Source organism: Neoarius graeffei, chromosome 2 (assembly GCF_027579695.1).
Source record: "Neoarius graeffei isolate fNeoGra1 chromosome 2, fNeoGra1.pri, whole genome shotgun sequence".
Classification (NCBI taxonomy): Eukaryota; Metazoa; Chordata; class Actinopteri; order Siluriformes; family Ariidae; genus Neoarius; species Neoarius graeffei.
The window spans coordinates 117,502,359-117,514,550 of record NC_083570.1 but is presented as its reverse complement, the minus strand read 5'-3'; the positions used below and the strand labels follow the sequence as shown (position 1 = coordinate 117,514,550).

At 40.9% G+C, this 12,192-nt stretch overlaps 1 protein-coding gene across 5 annotated transcripts in view; it reads right to left on the bottom strand.

The window, feature by feature from the left end:
- Positions 1-12,192, bottom strand: part of LOC132882161 (NACHT, LRR and PYD domains-containing protein 12-like) — a 92,620-nt gene that overhangs the window by 62,147 nt on the left and 18,281 nt on the right. For 4 of the 5 annotated variants that reach the window (XR_009654124.1, XM_060915429.1, XM_060915428.1 and 1 more), the window contains exons 5-6: positions 9,960-10,010; positions 6,043-7,809 (exon numbers count right to left, since the gene is read on the bottom strand). Coding sequence is in view for 4 of the 5 variants with exons in the window: in XM_060915429.1 (XP_060771412.1) it covers positions 6,043-7,809; positions 9,960-10,010 (1,818 nt within the window). In the remaining variant the exon portion in view is untranslated. Of the gene's footprint in view, positions 1-6,042; positions 7,810-9,959; positions 10,011-11,880; positions 12,024-12,192 lie in introns of those variants that run through there. The other variant, XM_060915430.1, reaches the window with a different exon arrangement.

Here is a 12,192-nt window from a genome sequence, read left to right as displayed (position 1 = left end):
GCCCGCTAGCCCCGCGCCTTGTGACGTAATTCGCCCCGAGGCGAGCTGCGGTTTTTCTCCAACCATTCCCAGCGGAACTTTTTTTTTTTTCACTATTCTGTCGATTTCTTTAACTCGATTTGCATCTTTACGCTCGATCATGGAGGCTGCCATCTTTCAACTCTTTGTTTGAAGCGAGTTTACGTACAGCTATCTAACAAGCGCGTTCATTGGTTGTTACAGAGCGATGAGCCAATCACGTACCTCGTTTCATCTCATTGACATAATTATGTCATTTACGCAATTACGTCATTGAGATGAAACGAGGTACGTGATTGGCTCATCGCTCTGTAACAACCAATGAACGCGCTTGTTAGATAGCTGTACGTAAGCTCGCTTCAAACAAAGAGTTGAAAGATGGCAGCCTCCGTGATCGAGGCGTAAAGATGCAAATCCGAGGCTGCCATCTTTCAAACAAAGTCGGAACGAATAGGATACGAATGTGGATGAGGGAAAAATCGGAAAAAAAATTTTCTTCAAGTTTTGAGGTGAAAAAAGTGGAATTCCGCGAATTCGCGGAAAAAATCACATCCCTGCTACATGTAGCCGGATAAAAAAGACATATTTATTTATTCGGTTGCACCTCTCATTCACACCTATACGGAGGTTTCAGTCACTGAAAACAGCTACTTTCGCAAACTCCGGGCAGAGTGGAGATTTCTGAAAACTCTATCTTCAGACACGCGTGTAAATCAGGAAAACGAAGCAACAGTGGGTGAGAGGGCGCGCGCGAATATAATGAGTCATAGGTGTGAATCTTTCACCGAATGCCAATTGTCCCGGTTCTTCATGAAATCGCACGCGCATGCACAAATTCAGTAGGTTAACTTTCAAATAACTGTTCTTGTGCACTTGCGACACCGGAGCCACTTTCCTGAATTTTGAGCTTCGGAGTATTCGCTTCTTTATCTATTTAATCAATTAATTTGTCACATAAATTAAATTACTAATGTAAAACATTAGTAGCTTATTTAAGCAATAGCTGTTTTCTCCACTGTTTTCCGACCTTTTGTGCTTAGTGAATGAGAGACTTCATTACACTCCACTGACCGACTTCCAATTCTGGACTTTTTTGAAAATGTAAAATATAGGCCTACGAGATGTTTTTTTGGGACTTGATTTGTGTTGGTCCTTCACTATTAATTTTTGAGACTGACGAGGCACTAAATACTGTGGAATTATTTTCTCCTTACTATGAAGTTCGGCATCTTAAACAAGTGTCGGGAAATCGTGCAGCCCGACTCTGCAGCCTCCAATGTTTAAGCGAACTGCTGAAACCATAATGTTTAAAGATTAAATCGTAGGCTAATCATACCAAAGAAAAACACAGCCTTTCCAGAACGTTGTCTGCCGAAGCCTGTTTAACCTACAAAAGGCTTAATAGCATAGGTCTTGCTGCGGCTTCAACTTTTTTCACCTGATCACCTTTTAATAGGCAAATATCATTATTACTACTACTACAAAAGGCCTAGTATTAGTAGTAGACAAGTAACCTAGTTGCCTAGTAGTAGGACAGCCAAATAGTTTCATCAGTGGCCTACGCCGAGCCTCCCCGGGACTAGACAGTATCGTAGGCTGTATTTATTTATTTATGCCTATCTAGCACAAGAACTTATTCCTTTGCATATACTCAAACATAGCACAAGAAAGGGTTCAACAACAGGCAATCACAGCAGCTTGGTGAAGTTCTAAATCACATCGGTGTCAGACCTATGGGCCTACCCCCCCCCCCTTTTTTTTTTCCCTCGGATCTGCATCAGTCTCATTATTGACCTTTAGCGCTCCCAGTTGACGGAAATCCATCGTAGTGACGGAAAACTTTAATCCATGCGTCACCTCACAGCAAGAAGGTTGTGGGTTCGAGCCCAGTGGCTGACGGGGCCCTTTCTGTGTGGAGTTTGCGTGTTCTCCCCGTGTCTGTGTGGGTTTCCTCCGGGTGCTCCGGTTTCCCCCACAGTCCAAAGACATGCAGGTTCGGATAACTGGTGGCTCTAAATTGACCGTAGGTGTGAATGTGAGTGTGAATGGTTGTGTGTCTCTGTGTGTCACCCTGCGATGATCTGGCGACTTGTCCAGGGTGAACCCCGCCTCTCACCCATAGTCAGCTGGGATAGGCTCCAGCCCGCCCGCAACCCTGCACAGGATAAGCGGTTACAGATAACGGATGGATGGATAATGGAATGGTTTTCTGTCACAACCTCAAAAAAAATTCAGGGTACGATGGTCAGATTTTGTTCCTTTTCTTTCAGAACCGTATTAAATTGGTACGTACAAACCATTCGGTGACTAAATATCAAACTGAGTTATGATGGAAATTTATTATAATTATATGCATGATTTCATGAAAATAAAATTAATACTTTTTGAGGTGTTTTTCTTCTTTGTTCATACACCACCGCCCAATGTTTAATCCCACAAACGCAACATCAACACGTCATAATGTTCTGCTTTATCAGTTCCACAATGAATGCATGAGCATGAAGATGTGTTGATAACAGTAGCTGTCGTAAGACAGATTGGAGTTGACAGGTTGTGAGCTGTCATAAAGTTGTTGTCGTAACTTAAAGGAAAAGGCAACTTTTGTACAAAATCACCACAAATAGATAGATAAATATATAAAGTAATCGATCATGGAATTTATAGAGAAAGAACAGACCGCATAACAGTATCTTTTAACTTTTAATAATATGGGCTTGCGCTGAGCTCAGCGAAGATACGTTCCGCCATATTGATCTACTGCGTGACGTCATGCGGCCCACCACTGAAAAGAACTCTTCAGTGCTTCATGGTAATAAGGTAAAAAACCAGTACAATCGCTTCTTCAAAGTTTCACCAAATGGTTTTATTTATGCAACTTAAAGCTCATAAGACTGTATAACTTTGGTTGAGTAAAAACACGGAGCAAAAACATGGCTGAATCCTGAATGACTCCTATTTGGATTTGTCCTACCAAGCCTACTGCGCATGCGTGAAGCGGCTCGGCTCGGTTTTCCCTTTCGGGCGCTCTCGTTTTCTGTTAGAATTTGGTAAAGAAAAAAATAAATATTATTTACCAGCTTACCGGGTCCATGAACATAAATCTGACAGCTGACAAGGTCGGGATATAAACGAATCGAATACAAGCCACCAGCCGGGACTCCTAATCACAGTGATCTGCTTGTTTTTATTTTTTTAGATAGGACAGTGTAGAGAGACAGGAAATGAGTGGGAGAGAGAGATGGGGAGGGATCGGGAAACGACCTCGGATCGGAATCGAACCCGGGTCCCCGGATCGGTGCCCTAGCCATCTGAGCCATGACACCCCCACATTGATCTGCTTGTAAACACTGTTTTCATGGGCCCAGTGACGTCACAGATCAGAGGGAGGTGCATTAACGAAAGATTCTGATTGGTTTATAGCTGCCCACAATCTCAAAATGGCTGACTCCTCCAACTTCGACTCCTCTGTGTCAATTCATGATTTCAAAGTTAAAAATATTTTTTCATGTTCGATATATAATGGAAATAATTAACGGAATTGATTACGTATATGTTTTTCTCCTATTACACACCTGGTTTTGTACAAAAGTTGCCTTTTCCTTTAAGCATGCACGAGTAAAGCGACACTGACTGTTAACTGATCATACGAGCGTCTTATTTAACTATTAAAATAACAATACAGAAGTGACAGAGGATTCACATTCAGTGACCCTGAGAAAATAATCACATCCAATACATTTTAATGTCAGTTTCGGGTCTCGTTTTAAAATGACATGGAAGAGATTCATTTTAATATTCATTAAAATAACGTTTTTGTCACATCCGCCCCCCCAGCCATGAACCATCACTGGCGCCCACGTGCAGTCGCACTCTCAGCGAGCAGCGCGTGACTCAAGGACCAATTACAGGCTGAACACAAACAGACTTTGTGAAGTAACCGCTCAGTGCACTCATGTCTGACCTTCTCGAGCCGTTCTTTGTGTTCTTACTCCGGTTTTTGTCTCGGCCTCGACTCGCCTGTCTGTAGATCACATGACCTTTGCTCATCTTCCGATTTTGATTCTTCCCAATGTTTTGGAATTGTATGCCTGCTTATTGTTTTTAGAATAAACACACTCTTCCAGCGATGACATCCGTCTACCGCCACTTACACGACAGTTTTACTTTATCAATGTTCAAACCTTTCCAGCAGATCTTCAAGTGGGATGTCTGCACTGACCTGAGCACCTTTTTCAGTGGCGCTATAATTGCAGGCGGACACGAATGCTGATGTGTGATTTTGACTGGGATTGTGTGTGGAGGGATGAGTATGGGATAGTTTTATATTGGCTGTGACTGGTTTTCATGCATGTGAAGTGAACGTTAAAGATCGCATGTGTTTGCGTTACATTTGTCACCATTTTGTCGCCAATTGGTTTCCCGCCAGAATCACGTTGAATTCCCGCGTGTTATTGCTGTCACGTGGTACATCAAATATGGCTGCGCCCGTAGCCGCGATTGTTTCTAAGCAGCGGTAAATGTTTTCCATCATTTGAAATGTTTGATACTTAAAGAAAAAAAAAAAAAAAAGACTGCTTGTATTTTTCCAACACTTCAGAAATGTTCAGGGTTGGACAGGCGACCGGAAACAAACTTTTTTTTTTTGATAGACCTTGTGATGTTTTAAAAATAAATAAGAATGGTGCTTCTAATAAGCGCTCTGTGAAAGGCTGTTTTCACCACCTGAATAAAACCTTTTATTAGACAGACATGAGTGTTTTACTGGGAAACACGCCACTTGTATTTTTCATATGAAATACATCCTGGACCTGAGTGACACATACAGAGGATATTACATGGTGGCACAAAGACATGAAGTTTATCTTCGAGTGGTGAATGTATAGATCACAAGTGAGCGAAGTGAACAAGTCAAATATTTTTCAACACGAGAAGATAAACTTCAGATCTTCAAGCCAACGTGTGATTTTCTTTTTATTATATCGACACGTTCACAAACAAAAAGTCCCCAACTTTATCAAAACAATTCACTGATTTCCTCACGAGTGACAGATAGAGATTTACGTCTCGGTTTTGGTTCTCCATGTCCCAGATGGAGCTCGGATGAAAAACACGAGCGGTGGATTTCCCAGTAAAACACTCGTGTCTGTGTCATATTTCCCGATATTTCACCCCGATGACGTCACTCCCAGCGTTTCCCCGCTGATTAGACGCGCGTTGTCAAAATGGTGAACCGGTTCAAAATTAAAACTCTTTTGATTAACTTGTGTATTTTTTTGTGAATGTGTCCATATAATATAAAGAACACGCTCACTTCGCTCACTCGTGATATGCACATTCACCACTCGAAGATAAATTTCAGATCTTGGTGCCACCGTGTAATATCCTCTATTTATCAGGTCATTAATAACAGTCAAGTTTTGTGGAATTATAATTTTCTATTACTGCAAACTCCACATGGCTCTACAGGCCCAGCGTCTGTGTAATTACATTTCAGCTACAACACAAATTTAATGTGGAGGGATGTGAACAAAAAACCCTCACACTGCACTCAGTGAAGGTTTTACACAGAAAAAAAAAAACCCTCAATGTTTACGGGACATCGGAGCCTGCAATAGTGGTGTAATTTGTAAATATTGTAAATAAACTGTAAGTATAAAGTTCTGTTTGATTATTTGTTCAGTTTTGGAAATGTGGTGTTTGTGAGTCTCGTTAGCTGGCTGTCACTTCCATCTTCAGCTCACAGCTTCCACACTTCTTGGGACAAAATGGCAGAATGTGAGACGTAAACATTTTTCTCCTGAAATGACATCAACTGGTTTCGACTTCTTTAATAGCTGAACTTCAGTTTTATTCAATTCTACATGCAGCTGTTTTCCCCTCATTTATCTACTGATCTATTTGTATTAACACACTCTGGATCACCTGAAACTCAAAACATCCCAAAGTGCGTTTCTGTCAAAGTGCTTTCAGTTTCTCTCTTTCTAACAGTGGAACAGTAGAACAGTTCTATTCAGCTTTACTTACACGGCTTTTCTGGATGCTGCAATCACAGGCATCACCTTCACAAGAACCCAATCTGGTATCTCCTCTGTACTGGTATATTTACTCAGATCAAACTCCTCCAGCTCCTGTGCTGAAGTCAGTAACACAAACGCCAGAGCAGACCACTGTGAAGGAGAGAGTTCACTTCGTTTCCCAGATTTCAGGTAGTGTTGGATTTCCTCCACGAGAGAATCATCACCCAGTTCATTCAGACAGTGGAACAGATTGATGGATTTTTCTGCAGAAAGATAATCTCTACTGATCTTCTCCTTAATGTCCCGAACTGTTTCCTCTTTGCTCTGGGAGCTACTTCCTGTCTGTGTTACTAAGGCATGCAAGAGTTTCTGATTGGACTCCAGCGAGAGACCCAGAAGAAAGCGGAGGAACAGATCCAGATGTCCAGTCTCAGATTCTAACGTCTTATCTACAGCACTCATGTGTACAGCTGAAATTGTCTCAAAGGACCGACTCTGATCAAGAACATTTCTCTTTTCCTTCATGAAGGTCAGATGCACATACAGAGCTGCAAGATGCTCCTGAATGCTCAGATGAACAAAGCAGTACACTTTACTCTGGTGAAGCCCAGGCTCCTCTCTGAAGATCTGCGTACACACACCTGAGTACACTGCTGCTTCTGTCACATCAATGCCACACCCTCGCAGGTCTTCCTCATAGAAGATCAGGTTGCCTTTCTTCAGCTGCTCAAAAGCCAGTTGTCCCAGTTTGAGCAGCATTTCTTCATCACTCTCCTGCTTCTTTGAGTATTTTTCTCTGATGACGTTTGTCTGAATGATGAGGAAGTGTGTGTACATTTGAGTCAGAGTCTTGGGGATCTCTCCACTCTCTGCTTCACCCAACATTCTCTCGAGAACAGCGGCTGAAATCCAGCAGAAGACTGGAATGTGACACATGATGTACAGGCTTCTTAATGACTTCAGGTGTGTGATGATGTTCTCGGCCAGGCTCCGATCACCGACCCTCTTCCTGAAGTACTCCTCCTTCTGTGGGTCATTGAACCCTCGTACCTCTGTGACTCGATGGACGTACTCAAAGGGGATTTGATCAGCTGCTGCTGGTCGGGAGGTGATCCAGATGAGAGCAGAGGGAAGCAGATTCCCTTTGATCAGGTTTATCAGCAGCACACGCACTGATGCTGATTCAGTTACATCACACACTCTCACTGTGTTCCGGAAATCCAGAGGGAAACGACACTCGTCCAATCCATCAAAAATGAACAGAACCTTTTCCAACCTGGACATTTCTGTTTCTCTGGTTTCCTTAAAGCAGACATGAAGGAGCTCCATCAGACTCAGGTTTTGGTCCTTCATCAGATTCAGCTCTCTGAAAGGAAGTGGAAATATGAGGGGGACGTCCTGATTTGCTTTCCCTTCAGCCCAGTCCACAATGAACTTCTGCACAGAGACCGTTTTTCCGATACCAGCCACGCCCTTTGTCACTACAGTTCTGATGGGTTCATCTTCTTCAGATAAGGGCTTAAAGATGTCGCTGCATTTGATTGGTGTTTCCTCTGTTGTTTTTCTCCTGGATGCTGCCTCCATCCATCTCACCTCATGTTCTTTATTGACGTCTCCACTGTCTCCCTCTGTGATGTAGAGCTCGGTGTAGATCTCACTCAGGAGCACTCGCGTTTCCGGCTTTATCATCACTCCATTTAAACACTGAAACTTCATCAGATTTAATCTGAACTTTTTCTGGAATTCATTTACAGCAGGAGATTCTGGGGCGTGTCTGTGTGACGGGGTGAAATAAGAAGACGTGGTGAGACCTGGGCTCCAATTATTACAGTTTAACATCACAGTTTTTTTCTGACTGGTTCCCACAGATAACCGTTCTTTAGGATGCTAACACTATGGATTTACCAGATTTGATTGTATCTTTTCCACTGAGCTCTATATAAAACCTGGAGAGCTCAGAGCCTACTCTCCGCTGTAGAGACAAGTGAAGCCATCTGGCCACCATATTACCACTCCCATCGCGTGTATTTGGCTTGTGTGTTAAACCGTGGTATCTCATCAAATTTGCCCCAAGAAAAGTACCTCCTGACTCCACCCCCTTTCATTACCTCCTCTTATTTTCTCAACTTGACCCCCATTCCTGACATATCTTTATCGCGCTCCGCTTCACTGTTATTGTTTTCCTTTTCCAGTTCAGTCTCTGATCATTTTTTTCATAGCTCTTTTTTACTAGAGCGGCAGCTACAATCATCAACAGTCCATAATTAGACACCTTTTCAGATTTACCAATAAAACAAACAAACAAACAAAAAAAGCTGAGTTTCAGTTACAGCAGTTATTATTGGTTAATCAATCAACCGGAAGACCCCCCACCCCCACCCTTTGATCTTGTCGTCTGATGACACAGCTCGTTACCTGAGACGAAATTTCTTTTAGCACAATCAGCAAGTTGAGGAAAACCCGGATGTTATCATCGCAGGTAAGCATGGTGGAAAGATCATGGACATGTTTTTATGGATCAAATTACCCATATTTCATGATCTCCTCGTCAAAACCTACTTTATTTCTTACTCTTTCATTTACAGGCGCCATTTTGTATCCAAACGTGCGTTTGAGAGGTCACGTGAGGTGTCGATAATAGTGATCACTTTCATTGGTGTCCACCATTATCGACACCCTGTGTGATTAAGTGACATTTACGACTGTTATGGATCGATCTCTGTGTGTAACATTGTTGAAATAGATGAAGTGCTTTGATTTATCAATTTTTCTGATTCATAACAGAATGGAATGTTTATAGAGTATTTGGAATCCAATTGAAATAAATAGAATTAGACCTGAATTAAATTCCTAACATAAAACAAAATACATGCTTGAAATATTCAGATTTTTCTATTCCATTCAGAATTTTTTTTTCAGTTTGTTGTAAATATCTACCACATATTACAATAATCAGTCGACATTTTATATTTTGGTTCGAGGAATGACATGCAACCTTTGACCTGGATTTTCATGTGGTTACAATGTCAACTGCCTGTTAACGCATTTATTGGTAAACGACAAAACTAGAAATTAATACAAACAACAACAAATGATTAACAAAATGTGAACTACAAAAATACTTCAAAAGTGGAACAAAAAGATTTTCTGACGCAGGTAAACAAATCAACTGATGTTTAATAAACATCAGAATTACTTCACTTATGTAAACACCAACATATAAAATATTTTATATTTAGTACAAGCCTATGTAAAACAAATTTTAAATTAAAGCTGTCTTGTTAACTTAATAGTATGTACTATTTTTTAAAAATAAAATCATCTGAATGTCAATAATTGTGGAACGGTGTCGATAACTGTGGACAAAAGGTGTCGATAATTGTGGAATGGTGTCACGTGATCTGATACGCTAAATAATCAGGAATCAACTCATTTTTTCCCAGTGGAAGTTTGAGTAATTATTCATGCACAATTTACAGATTGAAAGTCTTTTCCACTTTTGCAACGACCAAAAGATTGTTACGGTGTTGATAATTGTAGCCGCCGCTCTATAATTATTTTTACGGAGATTATTTCAGTTCCTGTTGCTTTCTCCTTCATACATTTCTTCTTCCTTTTTTTTTTTAAATAATTTTATAGACAGACAGAGGCTTTGATCTAGTCAGGAACATTTCCATCGATAATCTGATACAGTGTTCATCCCAGATATCAATGTCAGATTTTCAACAAAAATAGACAAGACGATGAGATGATAAGATAAGATGGCGGGCAGCTGGCTTCACCCTGATGAGCCTATGAGCTCTCCAGATTTTATATAGAGCTCAGTGGTGTTTTCTATAATCTAATCCTGTAGATAATAACAGCAGAGAGGTTTAGAATACCAGAGCGTCAGTGTCACGGTCATGTTGTTGGGTTTGATCTTACCCTGTATCTGTGATGATCTTTTCTCTTCTGTCTCCTGCCTTCTGTAAAACACTGGGAACAAAAATAGGAGCTGTTAAAGACAACAACTTTAATCCCTTTAATACTGGAGTCTCAGATTTATAGAGATGAAAATGGAGCAAAGAAAAAAAAAAAAAAAACCCTGAAATATGGGGGGGGGGGGGGGGGGGCGCAACGTCCCCTGAAAATATTTTAATAACAACACCACGCAAAACCCTGCATTCTAGTGCATTTTAGTACTTATTTTCACTAAAACAAGTTATAACTTTTAAGCCTTTTTCTTTCATGCACATTAATGATTAACATGTCAAAAATATCAAATTTAATTCCCCTAGTTAATGAGTAATTTTCAGGAGTGCATTTAGCAGGGATGAGAGTGGCTTGTGATGAAAAAATCTGAAAAATTAACCGAGGTCTGGGGGCCTGTGGCCCCCAGTGGGGTCCAGGGGCAAAGCCCCGGTGGGGGCCCAGGGGGCGAAGCCCCCGGGAGCTCATGGATTTGAGATTTTTTACCCTAAAAACCATTTATTTTATCATCAAAATTTTACAAATGTTGTTGAAATACCATACCCTGTTTGCTTACAAAATTGACACTTATACAAAATTAGAACTCTCAAGTACATACATTACTTAAACTTTCATTTGATAAAGATCAACTACACCTATGTAAAGGAAACATTGACACAGGCCTTTTGTGATAAATTTTGCATATACATTCCAGGTAAGCACCAACATGATACTTCAAATTTGCTGCTCTAAATCCAAACTAAGGTAACACATTCACTGCTATATTAAATAATGGTTTATATGATTTATGAATACATTTTTCCTTTGGTTCTATAAAGTGTTTGTCTATTTACAATACAACTATTTCAGTTTCATGGTGCAGAAAATTTATTTCTTCTTTATTTTGAGCTTTTTAGCAAGAGCTAAAAGCTTGTTGGTCCTCTCCGTCTTTTTAGCCAACTCCTCTTGATTTTTCACATGCTCCAGCCTTGCTTTCTTTTGCTCCCTGTCTAACTCCTCCTTCTGTATGCTCAAAGGAAAGCAATCGGATCTGCGCAATTCAGCCATGAAAAAGTCGGCATCTGCGCCTTTAGTTTGTGTGGAGAGATATGATCTGCAATAACATGCATTGTTGGCTACAGACCGAAACATACTTTCAGAATGCACAATGGAACCCCCAGTTCAAATAGGACTATAAATAAACCTAGTGAAATAAATAAGAAATATTTATGAATGAATAGCAATAAACACATAAATAAGGCACAGTCGTTAATAAATACACTTATTAGAATCCACTTAGTACAAGTTTCTATGCTTTTAATGGTGTTTGAACCATCCCTTTAATTTAATGACACTGCCCCTTTAAGACACTGTCCCAGTTATGCACGAGCGAGTTCTAAACACTAAGGGCAGACGCTAACAAAAATCACTACGAATCAACACGAAATATAGACCTCTTGAATAGTATCCAAATAAATCGCATTTAACATCTCTAAAGCCTCTGTCACAACCGGACATACGATTTTTTGGCCGTGCGATTTTTGGCGTTTCCCAAATCACTGCGTTTTTTTTTTGTTCGTGGAGAACGTAGTTGTGGTGACCATGAAGGAGTAAGATCACCGCGCACCCAACGTACAACCCGGAAGTCGAACGTGCGTACCACGAACGAAATCTGAGGCTGCTCGGACGTACAGCTGTCGCTTCATTCGTACAGCCAACGCACCTTCAAACATGCACTAATCATACTGACCGTGCGTTCCATGCAGGCTTCGTATGAAGGCTGCAAGAACTGCGCACGATCTGTATGTTGTGCGTACCAACGGCGTTTGTTTGTCGCACTGCGGCGATTAGAGAGGGAGATATATATATATATATATATATATATATATACACACACTTTGGTTTCTCACTGTGAAAATGGCAATCCCTCCGCAAAGACTTCGTCTCAAACATGTGGCCTGCTGGCCACTGTTGTGGTCTTCATCCTCCTCCTCAATCTCTCTCTCCTCCCTCTCTGCCGCCATCTCTCTGTCCGACACCTTTTATGAAATTAAATGAAATTGGGTTCTCTCAATCAAAGCCTACGTGTACAAATGGCCGTAGGCACCCCTGCAGCTTTATATGTCGGCCGTAAGGCACTTTTTAACCCTTTAATTAACAGCAAATGCCCAGGACACAGAAGGATCACAAAAACAGAAGCTTAAAAAAA